Source organism: Pleurodeles waltl, chromosome 4_2 (assembly GCF_031143425.1).
Source record: "Pleurodeles waltl isolate 20211129_DDA chromosome 4_2, aPleWal1.hap1.20221129, whole genome shotgun sequence".
Lineage (NCBI taxonomy): Eukaryota > Metazoa > Chordata > Amphibia > Caudata > Salamandridae > Pleurodeles > Pleurodeles waltl.
The window spans coordinates 964,394,021-964,421,724 of record NC_090443.1 but is presented as its reverse complement, the minus strand read 5'-3'; the positions used below and the strand labels follow the sequence as shown (position 1 = coordinate 964,421,724).

Sequence of the window (27,704 nt, the reverse complement as noted above, 5' to 3'; positions counted from 1 at the left end):
TGAGAACAGTCTAAGGCTTTTATTTGATAAGAACTAGACTGTTTAGGACCGGATATACTTTGGATGGAAGACTTGAATATATTAATTGGCGGACTGCATTCTGCATGGTGGGCAAAGGCCCAGGTTCTGTTACTGACAGACACATAGCCCAAGTCACTAGCTTTAATGTGACTATCCAGCCAAGCCTAGCCACCAGTCACATTTTGGGAAACTGAGAAAGTAGCATTTATGTTTAATTTTATACTTCTGGACCCTCAATTGATTGCCCCTCCCCTCCCCATCTGCCTTCCCGCCATTCAACGCAGGGGGCAAAGGTGGCGATCTTCAGCTCCCCTTACTACAAAAAAACCTTCCCATTGCTGCAGATTGCCAACTGAATGGAGCTCTGAAAGGTTTATTTATGAGATACTTACAAGGGCTATCGAGAAACTCAACAGGATACAGAAGCCACCAAACCAGGAGATCAAAATGTGCTTGAAACTGTGGACACACAAATCCATAAAGGCAGCCATAAAATGAATCCAATGACCCCTTGTGGGTGCGAGCATGAGGTGCATGCTGCCCAGGTTTGCACAGAGCATTCCTACGGAAAGTAGCTTTTCCACGAACATAAAAACTATGGCGCCGAACAGCGTCCAGAAGGTGGTGTGTATTGGTTCACAAAACATGCAAATGAATAAACCCTGTGTGGACTGACAAAGCAGCCTTTGTGTGAGCCCCTCAGAACCCTAAGCAGCCAAAGGAAAACATCTCCTACTGATTTACTCAAACATCTGTGTGGTGAAAATATTTGGTGCAATTGCAGGGTCTTGTTTTTAGACATTCACAGTGTAATATTGTGCTATACCCAACTATTTCTGTACTTGTATTTTTTGTGAAACTGTTTGTTAAAATTCTTCAGTAAGCAAAACCAAGTTGCATATGTACTTGACATGCATACTTGAGCTGAGGTTACATGATAAAATCAGTACTGACAGAGAATGGCGATTACTACCCCTGACGAGGCATCAAAACACTTTTCGGCGGGTAGCACGCTACCCCGGAACCCAAGAATTAGTGATGGATTAGTATTGGGAAATATGAGTACAGTTTTAGTATTATTATGAGTTAATTTGAGCCGCGGATATGAGAGTTTGTTAGTTAGATTGACTGGAGTAATGGAGGGGTGGAGGAGGAAAGAAATCCAGAAGTGTTAATTGGGAGTATAACCCTCATTTACTCATCCCAAAGGCTTGGGATGAGTAAAGGGGGGTGGAGGAGGGAAGAGTCTGTGGAAGGGTTGGGGAGATCATAGTAGCAGGGTGAGATAAATGAGGGAGAATTTAGTAGGGTTGTTTGGGAGGTCATGGTAGTAGAGTGAGGTTTGGTGAGTTAGATGTGGAAGCGGAGGGAAGAGCTTAGGCAGAGTTATTTAGGAGATGAAAGTAGTAGAATGGATTTGGTATGAGTCAGAGTGGGAATGGAGGATAGATTGATAGAGACATGACATATGATGATGGGTAGATCAGTGTGATAAGATGAGAGCAGGGATTCATAGATATCTAGTATAACAACCCACCCAGGAGCCATGCAATGACCCACAAACATGCCAAGCACAGAACAACATACACACATACATACACACATGAATACACACACATATATGTACATACAATACATAATTAGAAACCATGGGTAAATATACTTAGTCAATCAGGTTTAAAGAGTGTGTGTATTTTATTGTTATGACATAGTAGCGATACATATTTTCTAAAGAACTATACATAACTAGAAATAGACACAAAATCAGAAAAAATATTTATCAACATAGGCATATGCAGTCCATAGTTGTTTGAATATGGTGGTTATGAAGGAAAGAGCCAACTCTTGAGTAGTTTTTCTGAAAACAAGAAAGTTATCTGTGGCTCTTATAGTTAGGGGGAATGAATTCCATAGTTTGGCTGCTTGAACGGAGAAGGATGTACCACCTATAGTCTTTTTCTTGTTTGGTGGTGTTCTAAGGTGGGGTGGCAATCTTGAACGGAGGTTTCTTTGTTGGATGTATTTGGTTATTTTGTTTCTGATAAAATTATGAGATTATGATGAAGATGAGGTGGAAAAAGAGGAATTGATTGAGCACAACGAGGATGGAGCCGTGACGGAGTGGCAATGATGATCACGGGAGGGGGTGAATAAACAGACTCAGGTTTTTCAGAAGCAAGATCGGGAAAGACTTCGATGCAGACACCGACCTTGAAGTCAGGCAGAGAGGAAAGAAAGTGGGCAACCCATAAGAATATCCAAAGGGATTGGGCGTTGGTAGGGTCAGAAGTAAGATTACAGTGGGAACATATGTGGTAGACAGGAGAGCATGGACCCAGGAATTGGAGGTCAGATCGGGCAGATTTAAAAAAGTGACAAAAGGACAGACACGGTATCTGGATTGGCAGAGGAAGTTGAGGTGAGTAAGGGAACGGAGATGAGAAGGAGAACACGGAAAAAGACAAGAAAAGAGTAAGGAATTTAGGTTAAAAAGCTGCCATGTAAGGGGATTACGAAGCCCCTGGTGACTCATCTTATGGGGTCCACAAAAATATGAATATGGACCAATGAGAATATGGAGGCATGTGAGCCTCTGCTTAGGGAAGTGAAGGCGAAGGAGAGATTTAAGGAAGAAGAACATGAGTTAACTAAGGAAGCCTAGAGTTCCTGTAAAAATTGGACCTGGGCCAATTTTAATACATGCAAGTGTATACTGTGAAAACTTTCCAGAGTGCTGCGTCGCTCTGTTCAAGTACATGGATGTGATTAGGACAGCCCATATCACATTCGGGGTGGTACATGTGAGTATGGTCTGATGAGGAGCTCAGGGCTCCAGTAGCGGAGGGAAAGCAGGGGTAGTTGGATAACAACTTGCAGATCACTTAGCCAGTCCCACCGGAAACAGGTTAACTGTTAACAAACTAACAGTTTAAAGCATGGAAATAATGCTTAAATTATTGACTAATTGGCGTGATTTGGCACTTCAATTTCTTAACATACTAGCCCCGGGAACTTGTGTTTTGGTAGCCTGCCTGAACACCTCTGGCCCAGTCAGCATCAGTTCCAAATACATTAAATTAAGCTTGCGCTACAGGGTGTCTTGTCTCCCACTAGTAGCTATTATGTCACCTTCGTTGCTGGTATACCTCCTAACGGGCCACCCTGGACCAGTACAGGGAGATAGAGACAGTGAGAGGGCCATGCGTGGAAAGGGGAATTATGCAGGAAGCGAAGAGGGGCAGAACGAGAGAGGAAGAAGGGGTCAGTTGAAGGAAAGAGGGGGGCTAGGAGGACGAAAGTGGGGGACAGAAGGGTGGAGGAGAGGGGCGTGGTGGCCGCAATCACTACTCAGCTTGTGTAACCCGAAAACACACCTTGATATGAAGAAACAGGTTATCTGCGATACTACACCAGCCACAGAGGTACAAGGTGTAAACAGAATGGTTAAAAATTCACAACATGGTATGAGCGAAATTTCCCCTGAATCACTTTACACACATTATATCTTGTAGATGTGTTGCAATCCAGCCCGACCTTTTCCTGCTTAGCATCGACTTACAACCCCCCTCCCCAACCCAAACACTCTCCTCTGTCAGGCTGAGTGACGTTGGGTGTCTGCACTGCTGGGGAGTATTTTCAGCCAGATCTGGTCTCGCTGGTGCAGACCAGCGCTTGGGGGGGAAAGAGAAAATGCATGTTTCTTAACCGTGTGTTGTGCAGGCTCATAGGATTGGCAACACAAACATGGCTTACGCCTCCTCATGTTGCAGTCATAGGGTTTGCAGGGTGTTGGATTTCTATTAGGGTACTATGTGTGTGGTTGGTGGGGCGGGCAGGCACACACATATCTTGTTACATGCCTGGGCTAGGTAGGACAATGTATGTCCTGTAGTGTCTGATATGGGCTTTCCTTGAAGTTCGCAAGGCAGGCACATCTTGGGTTAGCACAACTGATATGTTTCCAGGTTTTGGTACTGTTTAATTTTTAAGACTGAATAGGGTATTAATGTTGGGTTTTTGAGTTTGTACCATGCTTAGGGGTGGTGCTAAAGATTTATTTTTAAGGTTGTGGCTGTCGTGCTGCACATTAAAGGTAAGGTGTGATCTTGAGCTTCTGGTACTGTCTTATGCTTAGGGTTGATGGGGGAATCAAGTTATTTGGTTTCAGAAGTGTAACATGCATGGGGATGGTGGGGCGTTCCAGCGTTTGGGTTCTAGAAGTGTACCATGCAACGGGATGGTGGGGCGTTCCAGCATTTGGGTTCTAGAAGTGTACCATGGCTGGGGACGGTGGGGCATTTTAGTGTTTCGGTTTCTGGCTTTCTAATATGCTAGTAGTTAGCAAGCAGTTTTGTTCAAGCCTGACACTTATCAGAGTTGTTTGAAATGGCCCTTTCTGCAGGGCTATCCACAAACGTTTTGCCTTTCTCCTATTTTTCTGACCCTCTTTTTGTTGGTTTTAGAACTCTGAGCACTTTACCACTGGTAATCAGTGCTAAAGTGCATGTGCTGTCTCCCCTAAAACTTGGTATATTTGGCTTACACCTATTTGGCATATTTAATTTACCTGTACGTCCCTTGTAAATTGGCACACCATATACCCAGAGCCTGTAAATTAAATGCCTCTAGTGGGCGTGCAGGTCAGATTGAGCCACCCACAGAAGTAGCCTTGCAAACTTGCCTCAGGGCTGCCGCTGCAGTGCCTGCGTGTGCAGTTAACTGCCACATTGACTTTGTAAGTCAAACTACTTGCCAAGGCCTAACCCCCTTTTTTACTATACCTAATGAACCCCTAAGTGTAGGTTCTAGGAAGCCTCATGGGCAGGGTGCTGTGTATATAAAAGGCAGGACATATGCCTGTATGTGTGACATGTCCCAGTAGTGACAGCCTATTTTGTTTTTCATTACTGTGAGTGCTGCCCCTGTCATAAGTGTGCATTGTGAATTCTCTTATATATGTATAAGTGGTAATTTCTGATCTAGAGTAGTGTGAGGATGTTTTGTATGATTGAAATGGTAATGAGAAACCCTGCTTACTGGCATAGGTGGATTTAGATTACTTTTTTTTTTTTTTTTTAGAAATTGGGCCTTTCTCTATGCTTGTAACTCTAGTGATTTGCAGCCTGACTCCAATACACGTATAGGGCAGAGTGACAGCTACACTTGGTGCATACTTTCCAGACAGCCATCACACAGGAGAGGCTGAGTATGACAAAAGAGGCATCTGTATACTGATAGTCATCTTGGGCTAGGGAGACGAAGGGTCGTTCACACCCTACATGTCAATAGGCTGTGTCCCTCCTCCACACAATGGGCTGATTACCCCTACTGATGCCTGGAGACAGGACTGGGTTGGAAGGGGTTTGTGTTTCACTTGAAAAGGATCCTGTAAAGCTACCCCCGAACAAAAGTATTTTTGGAGTATAAGTGCAGGGGCTCTCACCAGCATGATTTTAGAGCACTTTTGAGAACTAGGACTGAACCTCTGCCAGAAGGACTGCTGAGCTGTAAAAGAACTCATCTGAACTGCTCTTCTGTTGTTGCCCTGCTGCCTGCTGGGTGGAATAAAGAACGCAATGGATTGCCTTTCTGCTTGTTGCCCTGCTGCCAGCTGTTCCCTGACAGTGGTCCCCCCCCCAAAGCCCTGGGGTACTGCCAGGAGGAACCGCCACTAGAACCATTGGCCTGGTTGTGTGTTGGCCTGCCTGCACTTTCTTACCCTCAGGCCAGTGTTCCCATGGGGCTTGTGGGCCTGCCCCTCCTGCCCACTAAGGAATCTATGGGGCCTGAAAAGATTTCTCCTGAGCACTATTGGCCCTTTCATCACAGTGCTCATGGGGAGAGCATTATTAATTGAAAACGCACGGTGAGCACATTTTATTTTTACTCACCTAGCCCCCTTAAACAGCGCATGTTTAGCACTGCCTTTGTTTTCCCCAGTACAGGAAAGAAGCTGTGGTGTTACTGCCATGCTGTGCCACACTGCCTCCAGCTTAGAGGAGTGACGCGCCCACTGCACAGCAACAGCCCCCATCAGAGGGGCCCCGCTCGCCAGACCAGCTGGGAACCGCGTTTGTGCCCCAGTCCCGCCTGCTCTGCCACAAGCAGTTCCTGCACTTGGCGAGATGGGTCCCGTTCTGGACGCCACCAACGCCTTTAGGAACCAGAAAGGCGAATAGCCCTTATGGCTACTGGGCTCCCGCCCTACACAGAATGAATCCTGACCATGGACTGGTACGGCGCTGCTGTAACTGTCCCTCGCTCATTTGCAGATGGCTGTGCTCTCTCTCTGAGTGGCACCGCCTCCTCCTTGTCGAAGTACGTAGGACAAAGTCTGTTGGGACCTGATCTCAGCCACCCTCTAGTTGAAGGTGTTATGAAGACCGCCTCCCACCCTTTCAGATACGGTGAGTGCCCCCGTCCCGCTCTCCTGCCAGGTACGACCCCGAGGAAATACTCTGGATTGTCCACACTTGTGCCAGAGGGGCAAGCGTTCAGCTATAGCCATTTTGTTTTATTTAATTACGTCAGGCACGGGCTTTGTATGGACACTGCTTGCTATGTGTTGCATTTGGAAAAGCTGCGCATAGCCCCCGAGGCATGAGTGTTCCCGCTAACACTACAGTTCATTTTAGTATTGTCTTGGGGACCATGGAATTATGGGGAGGTATCCCCCCTCCCCATGATTGGAAATTACTGTTACTTCATGACCCCTGAATAAGAAAGGCTGTTTACTCCCATGCCCTACCATAGTACTGGGGTACATGCCTGTAATGGGATATTTTATGCCACATTGGTGACTGTTTATACAGAGTTACTTTGGAAAGCACCTAGGTGTTGCATGCATGACCAGTAATATCTGCAATAGTTATTCTCTGTATCTAAGGTGGCCTTTTAATCTGCATCACATGCCCAGTACTTACTAATGTATGTTGTTTTGATTCTTATACTATCCAAGACAGCAAGTACTAGTTCAGTATTTACGTAGTGTGCACAATTATCTTGCCTCATGTGTTTATGGTGATGTTTGGGGAGGCAGATGTTTTACTAGACCATTTCCTGTCCTGTTGTATGGCACATTCACCTTACATTGGTCTGAGTTTATCCACAGTACTTATGATGGGTGAAATTGTAGTTCTTAGAGTATAACGACAATATAAGAAACATGTTTTTGATGCAAACTGGTGTGAAGTCTTTCCTTTGTGGTGTGTTTATTCTGTTGCTGGCGTTAATCTGTTGCGCAAACGCTTTACACATTACCTCGGGGGTAAGCCTGACTGCTCTGTGCCAAGCTACCTGGGGGGTGAGCACAGGTTACCTTTGGTGTGTAATTTACTCCCCCTGACTAGAGTGGTGGGTTCTGCCTGGCCTAGGTGCATACCCCAGCCAACCAGAAACCCCATTTCTAACAATAGTGAATAGTATTCAATGTTGCCTAAGTTGTAGCTAATATCAAACATTAGTGGACAGAAAGAGCTTGTAGTAATGCATAGTCGATGGAACAGAGAACATTGACACGCTCATGATAAACACACACGCAAACAGTGTAGTTCAGTACATATTTTAATATTTAATATTCATTTAAAATTTTAAATAAGCATATTCCTTTTTTTAGCCAGCTACCCCTCTGGCCTCAGTTTATCATGTCACCAGAACCTCTCACATGAAATATTATATATATATAATATAGGAGGGTAATTCTGACACTGAACAGGTGTGAGTCTAGCTAAACCCAGTGCCTTGTTAGACTCCTGAAAAACCCTGGTCTTCAGCTTCTTGCAGAACTCAAGGAGGAGTCCCTTATGTGTAGCAACAGGTCACCCCACACTGAGGAGTGATGTAGGAGAAGACTTGACCACCGGATCTTTTTTCTTTTATGTGTCGTATGCTTGATGGTATGAGTCTGGACAAGTGGATGGATTTGGAAGGTTTGTGAAAGCAGATGCGACTTTTGAGGTGTGCTGGCTGGTGTTATGTAGTGCCTTGAAAGTGTGGGTGAGGAGTTTGAATTCTGCTTGTTTGTGTAATGGGAGCTAGTGGAGCACCATTAGGTGTGATGTAAGTGCAGCTTTCTGTCTCAAGAGTGGTTCTGGCTACTGTGTTCTGAATCATCTGCAGCCTTCTGGTGAGTTTTATGTTGATTGTGGCATAGAGGGTGTTCCCATAGTTCAGGTTGCCTGTGTCAATGGCATGTGTAACTGTTTTTTTGGTGTGGATTGGGAGCCAATTGAAAATCTTCCTCTGTATCTTCAGGATATGGATGGATGATGCTGTGACAACGTTGACTTGGGCAGTCACATGGAGTTTGCAGGCCATGGTGATCCCGAGGTTCGTGGCCTGGGTGTTCAGGTTGGGTGTCGGTCTGAGCTCTGTTGGCCACCAATTGGAGGTCCATGACGAAGTCCTGTTCCCAAAGGTCACAGTTTTGGTCTTGTTGGTGTTCAGCTTCAGACAGTTAGTTTTCATCCAGTGGGCGACTCGAGTCATGCAGACGTTGAATTTCATCCGGGTACTGGGGTCTTGTCCATGAGTTAGAGAATAAGTTGCCTGTCATTGGCATAGGAGAGGAAGTTGATGTGGTGAGAGCAGATGGTGGTGGCTAGAACAGTTGTGCATGGATTGAAGAGAGTTGGGCTCAGGGAGGATCCTTGCAGAACTCCACAGATGAGGTTGCAGATGTCCAAGGTGTACTGTGGCAGGCTGACTGGGTCCTTCAAGTCAGGAAGGACAAACATCGGAATGCTTGTCTTTGAAATCCTGTGTCGTGTAGTTGTTAGATGAGGATGGGGTGGGAGATCTTTTCGTATGCATCAGAGAGGTCCATTAGGATGAGGAAAGCTAAGTCTCCTATGTCCAGAGTCATGCATATCGCTTCTCCGATGGCAAGGAGGGCAGTTTTTGTGTTGTGCTTGAGTCTGAAACTAAAATGAGTGGTGTTGAGGACTTGGTGGTCAGTGAGGTATTCGGTGAGGCGCCTGTTGATGATTTTCACGAGACCTTGGCCGGGAATGGGTACAAGGAGATCGGTCTGTAAATGTCGATCATTGAAGGCTCGTTGGAGGCCACCTTCAGTAATAGGAGGACAGTTGCGCATTTCCAAGTGTCTGGGAAGGACACCGAAGATGTGGAGGAATTCAGAATGGGTGTGAACATGGCGCTGATGGTTTACAGTTTTCTGGTGTAGGTGAGGTGGGAGCAAGGGTCCAATGGGGCCCTTGAGTGGATTGACTTCATGATGGCAGCGGTCTTTCTGGGATGATAATGGGCCAGGTGGTTAGCATTGGTTCTTTGGATAAGATACGGAGATTTTTAGTGATGGCTTGATGTTTGATAAGGTCGGTCTGATACAGTTGCACTAAATGGCCGTGATTTTGTTGCTGAAGAATTGAGAGAAATTGTTGCAGAGATCCTATGAGGGCAAGTTGAAATTGGCCACTGGGGAGGTGAAATCCTTCCCACTGGCAAAGATTTCTTTGCTTCTGTTGCTGCTGGCATTGATACGGTCCACCAGAGCGGCACATTTGGTGGTCTGGATCATTTGGTGGTAACGTCTCAGGGCTGATTTGAACATGTTACTGTCTACATTACCCTGGCTCATTCTCAATGTTTGTTCCATTTGTATGCAGGGGCATTTCATTGTGAGTTCCTCTGCGTAACAAGTGCCCTGGAGTCTAGAGCTTGTTGTATTTCTGTGTTTAAGGGTTCAGGGAGTTGGTACAGGAGGTGATCCATTTGTTTGTTATACATAAGCGGCCCCTTCTCACTTCTTGTATTGTGCAAGCAGCTGAAGACCTGGCTTTTCAAGTAATCCCACTGGGTGTGGCTAGCCACGCACCTGCTCAGTGTCAGAATGCCCTCCTTGGTGATAGTGCGCTCTGCAAATCTGCAAAACATAACATTACAGTGGTGGTCATAAACTGTCAGGAATGCAAATCACATGTCAAAAATTGTAAGTCCATTTATGATCATCCGGTGGTTGCGATCCCTATGAAAATTATGTGCAAAACATTGTAAATGATACATGTGGAAAACTTCGTCCAGACCTGCATGTAAATATCAAAGTCCTAATGTTGAATTTCTGAGATATTCGCTTCAGAAATCTGTTATGTCTCCTGTTTTAAGGATCGGGTTTTCACAGTACTTTACACTATGGATTATTTTACAACCCAAAGGCGCTAGTTAAACTGGGTCAATGGATCCATATTCCAGGAGAATAGATGAAGTTACTGAAGTGGGAAAGGCAGACTTTCCAACTTCGTGGGGAGATAGGAGGTGTCCGGGCTGTGGGCCCACACAGCTCTAGGACAGTGCACAGCATTAGGTCAACCTCAGTATCGCACTACCTTCTGGTTGTGTGTTCTTGCTGGTACTTCTCCTGTGTTCCACCTACCCTCCTCCTTCATCTCTGCTACTGTTTGTTTTCGTCAACTTTGTTTACTTTCCAGTGGCTGCAGACATCATTAGGGAAAAGTGGAGGTGTACCGCACAGCAGTAGAAGGGCCCGTGACACGTAGCTGGGTTTGGCTTTGCAGCAGATCTGCATGATGATGCTTTCCACCTTTCCCCTCCTGACCCTATGTTTTTTTAGTGTTTTATTTTGTACCCCTATGTATTATCGTTTCATTTCTTTTTCTGGGCCTCGCCCAGTGCTCCCACCTCGTGTTGTTAAAGTATTTTTTTTTTTTGCAAAGAATTCAGTGCTCTCTGTCTTTTTTTTTTTAACATGGTGTTCCTTGTGCCCTGTTATTTTCATGCCATTTATTTTATTTTCCCTACCTGAATCTGCTGTGTTTTGCGTTCATATACTGTTGTGGTGGGGAGGAAGTTGCTGTCGGGGAGTTCTTGATGGCTAAGTGTCCACATGCCTGCACACACAGCGACCGTGCAAGACCTTCTACCTGTAGATCGAGTCAACAAGCAAGCTTCCTGAACGCTGGAGCTCTGGGCAGCCATACTTGGTCACAGGACCTAGAGTATGTTTCAGAGACACTTCTTCTGGCACTTAGACTGCTCATGGTGGTGAGAGGTTTGTGCTCAAAGACAGGCTGGACTGGGACAAGGTTGGAGTTTTCACAAAAATGATACAAATAAACTTTTCACTGGAGAGAGTACTCAGAGTGCTATTGTGAGAGGCAGGATGGCTTCTTGGGGCTCAGGGACAGTGGACTCTAAGTGGCTATGAAGCTTTGAGAAGGCAAAGCAGAATGAAGCAAGCTAGAGCAACAGAGCTTAAGGCATCAGGCTTAGTTGTACTCTCCAGGAATTGGGTTGTATTCAGATCAACTTTCAAGAAGCACCATAGCAACATCAACTTATGTCTGTGTTGATGTAACTCTTCAGATTGCTTCTGTCTCTTCAGCCTATAGTTGCTTGGCACTTGGGCAGCCATACGCTGCTGGTCAGTTCAGATGAGTCTTGGCAGTTTATGAAGCCATCCAGCCAGGTTAGGACATGTTGTCCCTTCTCACAGAACATGCTGGGTAGGGTATGCGTGCGTCCTCTCAAAATGCATTGTGGAGGTAGGTGCATACATGGAAGTAAACAATGTCTCTCTCCTAAATCCTACAAAAAATAAGCTTCTTTTAAATTATCAACGACCTGGAAATATCAAAATCCAAATTTAATCATAATAGTCAAACATATCCTACCTTGTACATTTGATTGAAATCATTGTAGTACACAACAAACCCCCAACAGATTTATCAACACGCCGTTCGACTCCCGACAGACAAGACCATCCAACAAACAGCGACAACATAGACCACATATACATATAACATATCAATACCAACATATAAACAAAATAACCTGCCACATATCATACAACATAAACAATATCATACAACATGATCAGTATTTCAAAACATAACAGAAAAAACAAAAAATCACAAATATATAGAAAAAACTCATGAACATCTTTCAAATATTCAATAACTCAGTCTACTGAAGATCACTTTTTAAAAGTTCATTGTCTTCATTCAATCCAATGTGTGAGAGACCTATTCAACTCTCACTGTCCATTAGACATAATTCACCTTCAAATGAATTTGCAAATATCATTCGTTTATCAAATGTCACATCCAATTAACTGATGAACCATCCAACTCGGTAGGTGCTTACATGACCACAGTTTGGCAGACTTTTTATAAGCCGCCTTTGGAGATCATTTTTTGCATTCTCCAGATAGCCCTGGAAACAAAGGAACAAGAGGGAGGAAGGAGAGGCACAGGTTGGAGGGAACATGCTATTTCTATGTGGGAAGTATAGCTTCAGACAAGAGATATCTGCAGTTATCTAATGGTAATTGACAGGTGCGTGAAAAGGAACCACAACAATGCTTCCTTCCACGCTCATTTGGATGTTTGCAGTTATGTGAATGTAATCCAGATAATGGCGACAACATTATTTTTCGCTAGAAAAATAATAAACACAAAGGCGCCTATTACTAAAGTTGGCATTACGTAATTTACCTAAAAAAGACGAGCATTCGGTATCCACTGGGTGTAGCTAACATCATCGCAAAACAGTAGCCAGGACCTCTGGCAAAGTAGGAATGGGGAGGGGGGTCCCAGCAAGGCTGCCTCATCTTGACGCCCCTCCCCACCCCAGGGACTTATGAGCTGAGAAGGCTGCGTTGCATCTTTTTGTAGTTTGGGGGTCTTTTGGATTGTATATCGCCGGAACTGAGCGCTAGATCTTCAGGGACAAAGGAAAAATGACAGAGATCAGACAGCTGGTGAATCTGGGTGGAACATTCATGCTTGGTCCTGTACAAATGGAGCAGAAGGTGACAGCTGGGTGGTGAATGCCATCTTCAGGTGAGCAGAGGTAGTGAGATCAATGTATTCTAGGGCAGTGGTTCCTAACCTGTGGTCCTGGGGGTCCGCGAAGCCTGCTCAGGGGGCCCGTCACTGCTTAGAAATCTAAATAAATCAACAGATTAGGCCCCCACCTTTCAGTATAGACTCAGTAGGGGGTCCCTGGATTCCTAAAAAGATTCGTGGGGGGTGGGGGTCACCAGGCTCCAGTAATGATAAAGTGGGGGTCCATAGAAGTCAAAAGGTTGGGAACCACTGTTCTACAGCCCTTCCATTTCATAGGAAAGCATGAGAGCATTATAGCTGTACGACAGATTTTGATAAGTACGACTGGACTACTACCAAGGAATACATGAGATGATCACGCCCTATGCCGGTGTCCTTAGAAGAATCCATGTGCCGTATTCCAAAGTGTGACCCTTTCTTTCAGTCCAACAAATGTACCTGGGCAGAGTCCGCAGGCGACCCCTCCTCCCACTGTCCGAGTTAAAACTGCAGTTCTGATGCGCTGTGTGGTTGCGATGCAGCCTCTGCAGTGACTGCAGCATTTGGCGGCTGAAGTCTGAGTTTGTGGTAAATTGATCCAGTTTTGCGGCTTCAGGCTGCCTGTGGTGCTATCCGATATACAGCTCTTCGAGAGCTCGCTGTATTTACAGATCAGCCTCTGCCAGTAGTGAGCTGGGTGGCGGGAAGATGCTGTTTGCAAACGCCTCCCTGGCTTGATGAGACCTGCCTGCCTGCTTTATTTCTCCTTCTTGGCTTACTTCTTGTTTACACTGACGATTTGCCACCCATCTTACTGGACTTCATTGCTTCACTTGCTGCTCTCCGAGTGTCCCCATACTCCTTTCCTCTTGTATACAGTCTGCCCTGTGTCCGAATTTACAAGGTAGTGTTCACTCGTGATTAGCTTGATCTCTGTTCCTGCCAATTCCTTTCCTAATTCATCGGCAAAGGTTTGTATTGGACCAGAGCATCTCGGCCCCCGGTTTGTACAGTATGTTAACCGGTGGTCAGCAGAAGTGTGGCTAGAGTGAGGGCTCTTATGATTATATTTGGACTGAATAGATAGCGAAATATAATCTAGGAGATACAGTCTCAGGGAACCCAAGTGACTGAAACACTCTCCCCGCGTCAGGCTGTCTGTAGTATACCTCTTTATGGCTTTCTTCCGTCCATTCTTGGTAACAGGCTCACGACTTTCCAAGAAGAGGTGGGCTCAGAGTCCTAGCCCACCACATCATACATGTTGGCATCAGTCACATAGAGGCCCAGAGTCGCGATGAAGGTAAATCTTAGTTTTACTTCATCTTGACATGTGTCTCAGTCATGGTTTGTAAGTATAAATGTCTTCCTTCATTTTGTATTTTTATTTTAGGACATCTTTTTTAAGGGATAACAAAGAATTTGAGGTTGGATCTACAATGTATATTTATTCAATGAGTCAGATTTGCACAAAGAAAAACGTTTTCATTTTTTTTTTTTTTTTTTACTCTTTCATATTGGGCTTTGTTCTGTAATACATTTCATCCAAGTGTTTATTGAACATTTAAAACATATATTCAGGCAGCTTAAAACAGGTGGTGCAATTTAGCCCATCTTTGTGGTATTTAAAACCCACTTCGTAGTATTATCGGGGTGCCCACAGAGGACACTGTACAGTTCCAGCCAGGGGAATGGATGTTTATCTTTATAGGTATGTTGGCTCCTGAACCAGAACTGGTATGTATAATCACTGGAGGCCATGCAATGGTAGCTTGCAAGACCAGTCCCAAAATACAGTATATCATGGAGTAGCTGAATGGAGACGAGTCCAGTGTTCATGTGTGCACACGGAAAGGTGCTTCCATAACTGGGCAGATTGTGATCCTTTCCAGACTGTGTGTGTTTGGAGGAGACTTCACTACACATTCTGTCAAGTGATATCCATTGCATATAACACCACCTCGGTGCTGCTAGTAGTGTGAGTTTACTGCATCTTTGAAAGTACTCCCACTTTCCAGGCCATAGCTTCCCTGATGATGGCTGCCGTATCTCTTTGCCTCCTCCCTGAGTTTGAAAGTCACAGCTAATGCTTCCTCGGTAACCTTCTGATTCATTTAAGGGGGTGGTTATTGGGCAGTTTTCACCTGTGTTAATTTCACTGTTTCTTCGATTGCAGGCGTACAGCTTTGCCATAGGGACGTGGCCCAAGAACGGACTGCTAGACATGAACAAAGGCATGAGCCTGCAGCACATAGGAAGACCCCACAGTGGGATAGGTGAGTGTTTCCTTTCTAATCATATCCCGACAAATGCTGCTCATGCTTGTGGATCCTGAATGGACCTCAGAGGCCTGCTGGGACAAGGCCTTACGCACGGAGGTGCCAAGTGGCTGCTTACAACTTAGTTCTAAGACACTGGATCAAGCACCAACCTCTGATTGATCCAAATCTATTAGTACTTGCCTCTCACTGAATATCTTCCAGCTTTTTTATTTGCCTGACAACTTCCATGTTTCTGCCCGTGTTCTTGGTTGTCGACCTACCTCCTCACTTAAGTTACTGATCTGTGTCTTACACAAGGACGCTTTCATTTTTGGTGATTTGCCCAGAATCGCAGGATGTTGAGCTGAGGCAGAGACTAGAACCTGGTCCCCAGCTCTGTGGTCAGCACCTCTGGCCATCATACCACATCCTCTCCCCCAATGATTGCCTTGCTTCACGTGCCACACTCTTTCCTTGTGTTTTGTCTTTTCGGTTTTAGTTTTAGCTTCTTCTCTTTGCTTCCACCTTATTCTTGGGTTGGCCTCACCTATCTTGTTTTGTCTTCCTCTGCTGGTATTCATTCCTCTCTGCTGGCTTGCTGTCATTTCTTCCGGTTTCTCTTTTTCTTTCCTGGTTTGTCTCCGTTGCTCATCGTTTGCCCCACTCTCTCCTGCTCTGCTCTTCTGTCTTCACTTTTGTCTTCCTCTTTTGATTTGGCTGCTTCTCTAATGTTCTGTCCGTCGATTAGTGTCCTAGGTTAGCTATATTTCTGTTTTCTCACCAGTCACTTATTTTCCTTGTCACTCTGCCAGCTTGCTTGTTTTCTCTTTCCTGTTCATCTTTTCTGAATGAATGGCTCTCATCCGGTATGCCTGCCTCTCTCGTTCTTTGTGCATCGCTCTTTTGCTTGACCCAGAGTATGTTCTGGGTTGCATATCTTTCTTCTGGTTTGCCTGCCACTCTCCCAGTTTGCTTGTCTTTTTTTTCCAGTGAGTCAACATTCTAACTTTTCTTAGTTTTCGGCCTCTCTCCTCAGTTTCTCGCCTCTCTCCTCAATTTCTCACCTCTATCCTCCGTTTCTAGCCTCTCTCTCCACATTTTCTTTTCTCTCCTCCCATTTTCTTTTCTCTCCTTCACCAGTTGTCTGCTTCCCTCATCACTCCCTCACCTCTCGACTCAGTTTCTTGCTTCACTCCTCCGTTTTTCACCTTTCTCCTGGTTTGCCTGCTGTTCTCCAGGTTGCTGCCTGTTTGCCTGCCTCACCTTAGTTTCCTGCTTCTCGTCATGGTTTGTTCACCAGTTTCCCACCTCTCGTCCCAGTTTCCCGCTTCCCTTCTCAGTTTGCCCCCTGTCTCCACAGTTGCACCTAAAAGCTCGAATGCCAGCTCAGATCTGTCTCGTATCCACCTTTCTCTTGTTGAAGAAGAAGCTTAAAACGAAACTGTTATAAAACATTTAGAGATGGTGGTATTCTGTTTCAGGTTTCTTGTTATTTTTTCCTCTGCTTTTAGTTAGGTGCAGCACCAGGACGCCCAGCTTCTGGTACTGGCGTTCTCCAGAGGTTAGACATAAGTTAAAACGCTGGGGTCTCTCATCCGTTGCCTGCCCCTCTCCTCCATCTTCCAGCTCGCTCTTCAGTTGCCTGCTTCCTGAATGCCCCGCATTGCTTCTTGGTTTGGTTCCCCGGGGCCCTGCCTCCCGGCCTAGTTTCCCACCTGACTAATCAGCTTCCCGCCTTTTTCTCCAGTTTCTCACCTCTAACCCCAGATTCACTCACGTGTCTTTCCTCAGTTTCCTACCTCCTTCCCCAGTTTCCCGCTTCTCTTGCCTTCTTCCCTCCTCTTTTATATATGTATCACCTCTCCCTCCCTCTCGCCAGGTTCCAACTTCTCTCCCTAGGTTGCCGCTTCTCTCCCCAGGTTGCCGCTTCTCTCCCAAGTTTCCTGCTTCTGTCTGCAGTTTCCCCCTTCTGCCTCCAGTTTCTCACTTTATTCGCCTATGTCCTGTTTCTCTTTTCAGTTTCTCACCTCTCCCCAGTTCCACTCCCATCTCTTGACTCCATTTCCCGCCTCTCCCATCAATTTCCCACCTCTTTCCTCAGTTGCCTGCGTGTCTCGTCAGCAGTCCGCCTCTCCCATCAGTTTCCCGACTATCGCCTCTCTGGTCAGTGCCACCCACTGCTAGACAGCCTTCCCCCTTCACCCCCTCCCTGCCCAGGCCAGCTGAAGCTCCTCCGCCCTGTGACTCTTCCCACGGCAGAGATCCACGCCTCGGGAAACTGCTTAATATTGTTCCCTGCCTCCAGCCGCTAAACTATCAAATCAATACAAGTTAAGCAGATGAATTATTTAAACCTCACCAGCTTTTAATTAGTGGGCTATTTCCGAACTATAGATCTGGCACTTTATTGACAACGGCTGCATTAAAGTTTCTGGTTTTTTTTTTCATGCTTGTGGGGACATTTCTTTTACAGGTGTGTGGGGAAAACAGGCCTGCTCCCTGGGTGCATCAGCGAGCGCGCAGGCATTGTTTTCTTTCTAAGCATTTAATAAGGCGATGTCTTCACCTGCCGGTAGACAGAGATCTCTGCTGCATCAAAGGGCGTCATTATTGCTTGCAAGGAGGCTGTGGTTTCTGGACAGGCCGCATAGTTCACTTAGGTCGCACTGTCGCCCGCTGGTCTCAGCAGAAGATGAAGGGACGGCTGCCTGCTCTGTACATGAAAGGGCTTCATACATTGACCTGACAACACCTGGTTAGATATGTCCAGGCACGAACCGTGGTGCCAGTTACGTGGGGAACTCAAGCTATTCCTTAAGTATGAGGCGAGCACACATCAAGGGTAACTTGTCTGGTGCGGAGACGCTGTGGCCAAGCGGTTTGGGGTAGGCCGCTTCTTCTGGGAAGGATCCGGAATAGTTTACACCTGGTTTAGTATCTTTCTGTGATGCCTCAAAATAAATGTGAATGCTCCCCGAGGTACCACCAGCCACACTGAAGCTTTAGGTTCCAGCCCTTCCGCCATATTTGTTTCCTCCGACCAGTGCCTGCACACCGGCCCTCTAGGTGCTGGGATACCGGGCTTCAGTTACAGGTCAACAGGATACGGAACTTTAAGCGCATGGCCACCAACCTCAGTGCACTGATTTCAGCAGTACCGAGCCCGTGGTACGGAGCCTGGCAGTACTTTGCAACCAGCTTCACTGTCCCACCCCAAAAACATGCATGGGTCTGCCAAGCATACTAGACTGACCGTGGTAGGACACCTTGACTAACCTCGTTGTACAGACCTGTGGTAGTCGTGGCCATCAAGAATCCTCAACCACAGCAGGCTTAGGGTGACCAGATCTTCAGCACCAAAAACCGTGAATTTTTAAAAAAATCGGAGGAGGACTACATTTTTACCTCATGGGAACGTCACAGAATGACAGCTTTAATCAACACCGGAACGCCGAGGAGGAGCTAAGACAATTTACAAAAATGTGATTGGTTTAAAACCAGCTTCATACCTGTTAATTAAATTGCTTCCTTATCACAACTTCTAAATAGCCCTGCTTTGGAACACCTAAATAAAAGAGTGCCTCACACTATTTTCAGTCGACTCCCTCTAAAAATCACGACATAAGCCAAATTTTCTGAAATCTGCTGGGACTATCCCGGCAAACCCGGGACGCCTGGTCACCCTAACACAGGCTATGGCAGTTCTCTCAGTAAGTCCTCGATACGCCACTACCTTTGGGATACTTGGAAAGGAGTTTTGGTAGCTTATTTATTTCAAGGTTTTATTAGGCGTGTCCCAGGCCTCGTGGAGTATCAGAGTGTCCAGCGAGGAAGTGCGTTCTGTTGTGAGCCAGGAAACAGAGCCCAGAGAAAAGCACACAAACTAGAAACGTGTGCGAGTACTACTAAGGTGCAGGCGCGGCCCGCCCCACTTTTTGCCCCTCATGAAGAGTGCCTGTCAGGCTGAACAAAGGTCAGCCTGACAGACACACTTCATTTTCAGCTCAGGCAGCCAGGAGCAGACATGCGCGATTTGCACAGACTCCTGGCTGCCTGAGCTGAACTTTGCTGGGCTGAGGAGGTCACAGCTCCTATGGGCGTGACCTCCTCGCCTCAGCAAAGGTGCCTTGAGGCACTCCCCTGGTTGACGAGGAAAGCGTCACCCATTGACTTTGACCTTGGCGCTTCAGGTTTAAGCCCTGAAGCGCCCAGGGCGAGTATCAATCAGTGACACCTCGTCACAGAGTGGGGTGGGGTCAGCAGTCTCAATGACCCCATCCCACTCTATGACGAGGCTGGGACTGCTACCTTTCCTCATTGGCTGACATAAGATCAGCTGATAAGGGAAGGCAACAGTCCCAACCCTCCTGGGACCTCCGGGGCTGAAGGTAAGTGTGTGTGTGTTATGAGTGTTGTTAATGGATGTGCTTGCGTGTGTGAAAGAATTAATGTGTGTGTGCTTCCTGCCCACCCCCCTCCCTCCTAAAGCTGCCTGCCGCCACTGCTAAGGTGGTTGTATTCTTTGTAACTCTAGAGTCTAGAAAATAGAGGCATGAGTACATATTTCCTATTCTAGTTATGCCAGGTAGATTTAGAGTGAGCGACAGTTGTGTTAATATGTGTAGTATGCTGTGCTATGTTGAACGGCTGGCTGGCTGCCCTGCCAGTAAGATAGGTCGGTGGATTTCTGCTGCTGCTCAGAAATCTGAGAGTCACAGCCTTCTGCCCCAGTAAGTGAACTCGCTGTCTTATCCTTCCACGGCTGATACAATTTCATTTTTGCTGTTCACGTTGCTTGGGCGCAGGGAACACAAGCACAGTCTACATGAGTTGCTGGAGCAGACAGTATCCTGGCACCGTACTCTCAGCAGAGTTTGTTTCTAGCTGACGTGCTCACAGACAGCAGTCGAGATTAGTAGGCGACAGTAGGATCAGGCAGGGTCCTCTCTCTCTTGACATGCCCCTCTCGGTTTACCTCCTCAGAAGACTGTTTCTGGTGACAGAACCTGAAGTGTTTGACTCTCTTGTCCAGAGAAGTGGAGGTAACAAAATGAACATGTGGCAAACTAGTGGCCTCACCGTCACCCTGGAAACTCCTATTTCACCACTTACACACTTCCGCTCTGTTTGTGCAATATACCAGCGTGTAAATACATTCATTTATGTTTGCTAAGTTTTTCACAAAATATTTAAATAAAGTTAAAATAGGATGGATTGAAGGGCGGGAAACTACATAAAGGTGGAACAGCGTAAGATGACACCGGACCACTTCATGATGAGTACTGACAGTTATCAATTCAGTGGTCGTCTTTGAATTTATTAACTTTAGACTATCATAGCATGTGTTTGGGATCCAGAGCACGTTTCACTGGATAACATTCATTTTTAGGTCGAGCGTGCAATCGCTTTGACCTGTTGTAAGAATTGTGCGTTCTTAACCAGGTCCACCACTTTCACTCGTTCGTGGCCTTGCCTTTCAAAAATCCTTTGTTACAATTGGTGAATGCTTTGCGTTTATCCCTCCTTGGGGCATTTTTGTTGCCGCCTTGAAGATTTCCCCTATTGAATGGATAATTGCACAATCGGCGATGCGTTTGACTGCGAGCAAGCTTTTTTCTTTTTGTGTCTCTCCTTTGCGCTCTTGCTCATGGTGGCCATGGCACTTTGAATCGGTTTGCTTAAGTCAACTGTTTTACTTTTCATTTTCAAGTGGCAGCAAAAGTCCAGTTACGAATTTACAACGCTAATAAGCTCTACCTTGAGCAAATGCAAGACCCAATGCATTGTAAATGCTTGTTAAATATGTCCCTTTAGAGAAAGCACCTCTTTTGATCAGCTTCCTTTTGTAGTAGAGAAACAAACATGCAGTATGTGTGGACACACAAACTGAATTTGTGTCGCTGCTGCCTTTCCAACCACCACGTCATTATGGATTGTGTTATAGGTCAAGAGATGACACTCGTGAGATCAAGGACAAAGAGGCCAGCTGGCTGAGTGTTTAGCTGATCCTATGGCAGATAAAGAAAAAATATATTTACCTCTGAACCCCACTCATTCATGAAAGGTCCCTCAGGTAAATGTTGGCATCACAGTTGGTTTTGGTGCTATTTGATGTCAAGACCTTTGACAGTGACCTTTGATAGTGACCTCTTTAACGAACATCAAAGCCTATTCCAACAGCAAGCTCACCCTCTATGTTGAGAACTTTACCATCGAAGACCCACCACTGAGGAACTTTGTTGTCTACGTCGAACCACTACTGAACCCTGAGAATAGCCTAGACATCCAGATGAAGGATGTCCGAGAGCACAGGGATGTGAAGAAGGATGGGAAACCCACCACTGTCATCAGTACACGAACAACCTCTTACAGAAGCCTCATGTACACAACCTCTTTCTCCTTCACTAAATGATCATCTTCATAGGCCTCCGCTGCCACAGCCACGAGGTGCCCTTCCTGTAACTGCATTTCAGTGCCTCCCATAGACAAGGAGAGAATAGATCAGCTGTTTCACAGACGCAGGAAGAAAGACTTGGCGAGGGTTCCTCTCGCTCCAAGGGCAGGTCTTCTTTGTTGAAGATTCTGTGTTTTAATAGACGCAGTACCAGAGGCTTGGCACTTAGGATGAAAGTATAGATAATGCAGTCTCAAACATGGCAAGTGTATTCCCTCAACCCTCGGACTCCATCCCTTTAGGATTTCTGATTGATGATATTGTGACCTTTCCTGAGGTGACGAAGAGCGCGACCAAAAAATGTAATATTGACATTCCTGTCCCGTCAGTACAGGTTTGTCATTTTAAAAGAGATGCTCCCAGAGGGTCGCAAGTGCCTTTAGTGTTCAGTCTCTTAAAACCCACTATGGTGTGGTTTCTCACTCCGTCCTCTAGCAGAGCTTCAAAAAAGAGACCTGAGAAAAAAGTTCCATTCCCAGATGCAGGACCCCATAATTGTGTGGGACCAGATCCCTTGACTGCTTCAGCTGTTTGCAAGAAGTTGCAGTGTTCGCTGTCATCTGTTCACTGCTACACAGACAGCGGAGGTGTTTTTGGTAGGCTAAGTAGCACCATCACAGCCCTAGCTTCACTTGCTGTCACCACTAAGCCCACCCTGCAGACTTGTTCCCTAGAGACTGAGTAGAAGACATCTCCGCGTTCCTGTAGGAGGTAGTAATCGCTTATGACCAGGCGTTTTGTGCTGCCAAAGGATGTATTCTGTCCATGCATGCCGTTGCAGTATGGTCGTGAGCGGTTTGCAGAGGCAGCTCCTCACCTCGCTGACACTACAAGATCTCCCTTTCTCTGCAAGCATGCACCTTGGGCTGGCGAGAGAATCCACAAGCTCAAAAAATAACTCAACTCTGAAGGCAGCTGTGCCAAGTGTGATGAAAGGGGTTTGCCGGTGTCCAGGTTAAGATGCCTGCCTGTGGATTCACATTACCTACTGGAGACAGCAGCGACTGCAGCGGCACACACAGTCTCTGAGGGGCAGCGAAAAGCATCAAACTTCACAAGTGACAGGAAAGACCCTGTCAACTAATAAGCAGTGCCTAAAATCCCTCTGCCTCTGCTTAGTATGAACAGAAGGGATGCATGGTGTATGGCTACGGCTACAGATGAGTCTCCTTCCATCATCCCACCCAGAGCCTCAAGACCTTATCTACTGTGTCAGAAGTACATCGCTGGATAATGTTCTGAGTCACCAGGGGTGGAAGGGCATTTACTTCAGGATCTCAAGCTCATGGTCCAGAGACGGACTTTAAATCTGCATCCAAACAGACCGAGGTTGCTCGGGCTGCACCAAATGTTCCTCCATGTACAACCGAAGGGTTTGATGTGTGCTGTAGACCTACACGATAGAGGATGCATACTTCCAAATACCAGATGTCAGGAAGCACAGGGCCTTCCCTTGAGTCCAGATCGGTAACCAGCATTGTCAGTGCAGAGTCAGCTTGAAGGAAATCCCAGGTTGATCCCAGTGTCTGACCTGTTCACTTTTTTTGCAATCAACTCTTTTAGCATCTGCGTTAATTCACTCGATCCAGCGTGAATGATTGGCACCCCACCTCCTGCATAAGGGCTTCAATTGATATATATATATAATTCCTGTGTGGTAGTTTGGAACCTCCATACTGTTTTGCAAACCGCTTATTTTCACCCCCAATAGTAAAGGTTTGCAGTTCCTCCGCCATTCCTTCATTTTTTATGTCTTCCCTTCCAGTATCATGCACTCTTCCTCTCTCCTGCATATCTTCTCAGCAGAGACGCTGGCTTGGATTTCTGTTTCTTAAAATCCCTTGTTTTGTGTGGAAACACTGAACAGGGCAAGTTGCAATGTTTTTCTTTATTGTCTTTACTCTTTTTTTATTTAAAACGTTTTTATGGATGTTTAAAGGTTGACAGTTTGACATAAGGTACACGTGATTCCATACATTGGACTCTGCTTGCCTGTTAGTAAACTATCAGAACAGTTCTTCCTATATCTCATGGTACTGTAACTGATATCACTCTCATTGTATCCTTCCAAGACTGGAGTCTTGGTTTTCTGATGAACAGTGCCTCGTCACCAAGAGGTGTGGGTTCCAAATTTTGGGCCTGATTTAGATATTGACTGATGGGTTACTTCGCCACGACGATGACAGATATCCCCTCCAACGAAATGTAAATCTTATTATAGACTGTGGGATTTAGATTTTGGCGGATGGGATATCCGTCACTGTTGTGACGGAGAAACCCCACCGCCAGTATCTAAGTCAGGCCCTCTCTCCTGACCTGCTCGAACACTAGATGGCTAGCATGGCTAGCACGGCTTTCGTACAGACCCTGACCCTTCTAGGAGGCACCGGTGCAGAGACAGAAGCCAGAGCAACTGTGTAGACTTGGCCTGGCACCGAAACCAAGACTTGCACAAATGTGGCTGCTTCTGGCCATGAGCGTCGATTCACCAAAACACCAGATTAGCAGACGTCAAATGCTGATGAGACTATAGGGGTGACTCCTTGTCCGACTATTTCCCTTCAGTAGGTCGCCTCCTAGTGCCTCACATAATTCTTTGATGTACTCCTGTTTGCTCCGGATGGGCCACCCGAAGGGCGTGGAGCTAGCGCTGCAAAAAGCAGTAACTAAGCCTTTCAGTGCAAGCCTGCTTTATTTTCCTGCTGCTGCCTCTTGAGCTCGAAGACCTGAAGTACCGAGGCGTGGGTCAGGGATGTCAAAGAACGACCCTTATCTATTCATATTGACAGCTGTGCTTCTAGGCTTTTTTTGTGCCTGGGCTCTGTCCAGGGTACTGAAAGGGAGAGCTGTCTGCACAGAGAGCGCAAGCCTAGTTGTGCAGAGCAAGGCTGTTTCAGAGATACCCAGCGCGTGTTCAGTGGGTGAGTGCCCTTGCTGAGCAGGGCAGCATTTTTCTGTACTGTGCTCTATCCAGGGTACTGAAAAAGAGCGCTGCCTGGGTTAGGGGGGCGTGTACTGTGACTGTTGTAGAGATACCCACCGCTTGTTCTGTGGATGTTTGACCCTGCTGAGCAGGGGACGCTGAGGCCATATGCAGCATTCTGTGTACTGTGTCTGTCCAGGGTGCTGAAGCCAGAGATTGGACCACTTGGACGGACTGAAAGAACGACAGACCCAGCCTAGTAGCCTTCCCAGTGAGCATCTTCCAGCCGCAGGGGACAGTGTGATCCAAAGGATTGTTGGGGCCCGTCAAGACTTTCTTTAGTGCCCATTCTAAGAACATCTTTGAATTTATTATGCATTTTCACCTATTCCAAGCCCTTGAGACAACAAACAATATTTACATGTTAAACTTTCAAAAATGAGGGCATACAAAACAAGTGAAAGTTCAACTTAGCTGGTGTCCACTATCCAAATGGTACTAAAAGAAAGCTTCAACAAGCATTGATAAAACCATTACTTTTTGCACTTGGATCTAGATTTTTTTGTGTCTTTCTACATCGTTTTAGGTGGAATTCTGTGTATAAACAGCGTATTACTTACACTAAATAGTCGATACGGGTGACTTGATGGATTTACATAATATTAAAACAAGAAATAGGCGGATGGCACAATGGAACTGTAGCTTTAGTTGCCAGCTATTTTAGTCATAAATAAACCCCCTCAAACCTGGCAGTCTTGCTGGATTTTCACCAGTCTGTCAGGTAAAGTCTGATAGTGCTCTCCGTCATTGTCTTCCCCTGCTATGTCCTTTCTGTCCCTTTTCTGTGTCTACACTTCTCTGGCTAGACAGTCAGCTCGGGCTTTTATGAAAGGGACAGGAGACTGAGAATGCCACAGAGGTGTTACGAACAGTGGAGTGAAAGAGGTGACCTAGATGGAAAAAGGGGGAAAAGTAGTGATGAGGTAAAGCCATAAGGCAAAGTGGGAAAGGTGAGGTGGGCAGGAAAAGGATACAGATTGTTAAAAAGTTGAAGAAGTAGCTAGAGAAAGACGAGTACGGAGACTTAGACTGAGGTAGAGATGCAGCAAAAGATCGTAAAGAGAAATTGAGATGGAGATTAGGAAATGTAGTGAGAGGGAGAAAGGTGGGAACATTGACAGGTGAGGTAGAGAGAGAGGTAATGTAGAAGCTGAGGCGAGATGGCGAGGTAGAGGCAAGAAGAGGCAGGTAAAGAGGTGAGGTATTGAGGGATGCAAAGTACAGAGAACAGTGACTAACAGCAGTGACAAAAAGTAGTGAAACATAAATATGAGAGGACCAAAGTTTAGAAAGAGAATTGTAGAGACAAATGGGGTGAAGTAAAGAGATCTAAGACAGAAAAGTAGTGGTGAGGTTGGTACAGAATTAGAGGTGGGGTAAGATAGAGAAAGAGGCAGATGATAGAGAAGAGGTTTAAAAGGACAAGGGTACAAGGAGAAATGAGATGCAAAGGGTTTGCTGAAATAGGCTATGAGGTGCAGAGAGAGGGAGTTACAATGAGAGATAAACAGGTAGAGAAAGAAATTAAATGAGAAAGGAGTAACTTAATGAGAGATGTGAGGTAATGAACGAATAATGAGGTAAATGGAGAGATTAGGTGTGTGAGGGGCAAAGAGACAAGGTATTAAGAGGGATGTAGGGGGTACACAGGGAGGAGAGGTAGACATGGAGAGGTTTAGAGGGCTGAGAGACGGATAGAAAGATATGCTGTAACAAGAGAAAGAGTGAAATAGAGAGATAATGTAAAGAGAAATAAGGTTGAGAAAGGGAAGATAAAGTGAGGTGTGGTAGAAACTGAGCAGTGAAGCTCGGAGAGAGGAGTGACCTAGAGAGAACTGAAGTACAAACAGGGAGTAAAGTTGGTTGCAGAGAGTGCTAGAAAGAGAGGTGAGGCTGTGTGTGAGAGAGAGGGGGTGTGAGAGATATAGCTGTATTGAGACATAACTGAGACATGGATGACATATTGAGGCAGAAATAGCTGCATAGAGCTAGAGAGAATGGTGAGGCAGAAGAGGTATAGCTAGCCATGGGACAGGAAGCTTTTTTTTAAATGTTGATTGCTGGCAACTGCCTGAAATTGCCAGGGCAATCCCAAGATTCTCTGAAGCAGTCACTCCAACCTGGGAGTTCAGGCTGGACTGTTCCCAATGGGAAAAGGGTCAAGACTGATTTGCACATGGCTGGGTCCAAACTGGGGTGGCATGGTGAGCAAAAGAACCATGGATTAAACCCAGATCTGTGACTGGGGGTGAGTGTTTGAAAAGTTTTAACACTCCGTCCATCATCCTTTTGTGTTGCTAAAGTTGCCCTAAGTGAGAAGGGTATGCCCAGATGTGGATTCCTTGCTCACTGTGCCACTAGATTCAAGCTAGCCTAGCAGATGAAGGGTGATCCCCGAAACTGGCCCTAGGATGCTTGTTTCCGGTCCAGGGAGGACCTGGCCTAGCAGTTCGGGCTGGACTGTTCCCATGGGGAACAGGGTCAAGACTGATTTGCATATGGCTGGGTTCAAACTGGAGCATGGTGAGCAAAAGAACAATGGATTAAACCCACATCTGTGAACGGAAGTCCTCATCCTCGGCAACACCCCGTCCGCCTGGGACGACTCCTGGTGGCCCACTGCACCGCACCGACCCCCACAGACCACGCCCGCAACCTCGGCTTCATCTTGGACCCTCTTCTCACCATGACCAAGCAAGTCAACGCCGTGTCCTCCGCCTGCTTCCTCACCCTCCGCATGCTCCGCAAGATCTTCCGCTGGATCCCCGCCGACACCAGAAAAACCGTGACCCACGCCCTCGTCACGAGCCGCCTGGACTACGGCAACACCCTCTACGCCGGGACCACAGCCAAACTCCAAAATCGCCTGCAACGCATTCTAAACGCCTCGGCCCGCCTCATCCTCGACATACCCCGCGGCAGCCAGATCTCCGCACACCTGAGACACCTGCATTGGCTCCCAGTCAGCAAAAGGATCACCTTCCGACTTCTCACCCACGCACACAAAGCCCTCCACGACAAGGGACCGGAATACCTCAACAGACGCCTCAGCTTCTACTTCCCCACCCGCCTCCTCCGCTCCTCTGGCCTCGCACTCGCTGCTGTCCCTCGCATCCGCCGCTCCACGGGGGGTGGGAGATCTTTCTCCTTCCTGGCGGGCAAGACCTGGAACTCCCTCCCCA

General features: G+C 46.4%; 1 protein-coding gene across 6 annotated transcripts in view; it reads left to right on the top strand.

Annotated features, from left to right (window-relative positions):
• Window positions 1-27,704, top strand: part of ERI3 (ERI1 exoribonuclease family member 3) — a 1,277,520-nt gene that overhangs the window by 853,168 nt on the left and 396,648 nt on the right. For all 6 annotated transcript variants that reach the window (XM_069232797.1, XM_069232794.1, XM_069232796.1 and 3 more), the window contains one exon: window positions 15,001-15,100. In XM_069232797.1, the coding sequence (XP_069088898.1) occupies window positions 15,001-15,100 (100 nt within the window). The remainder of the gene's footprint in view (window positions 1-15,000; window positions 15,101-27,704) is intronic.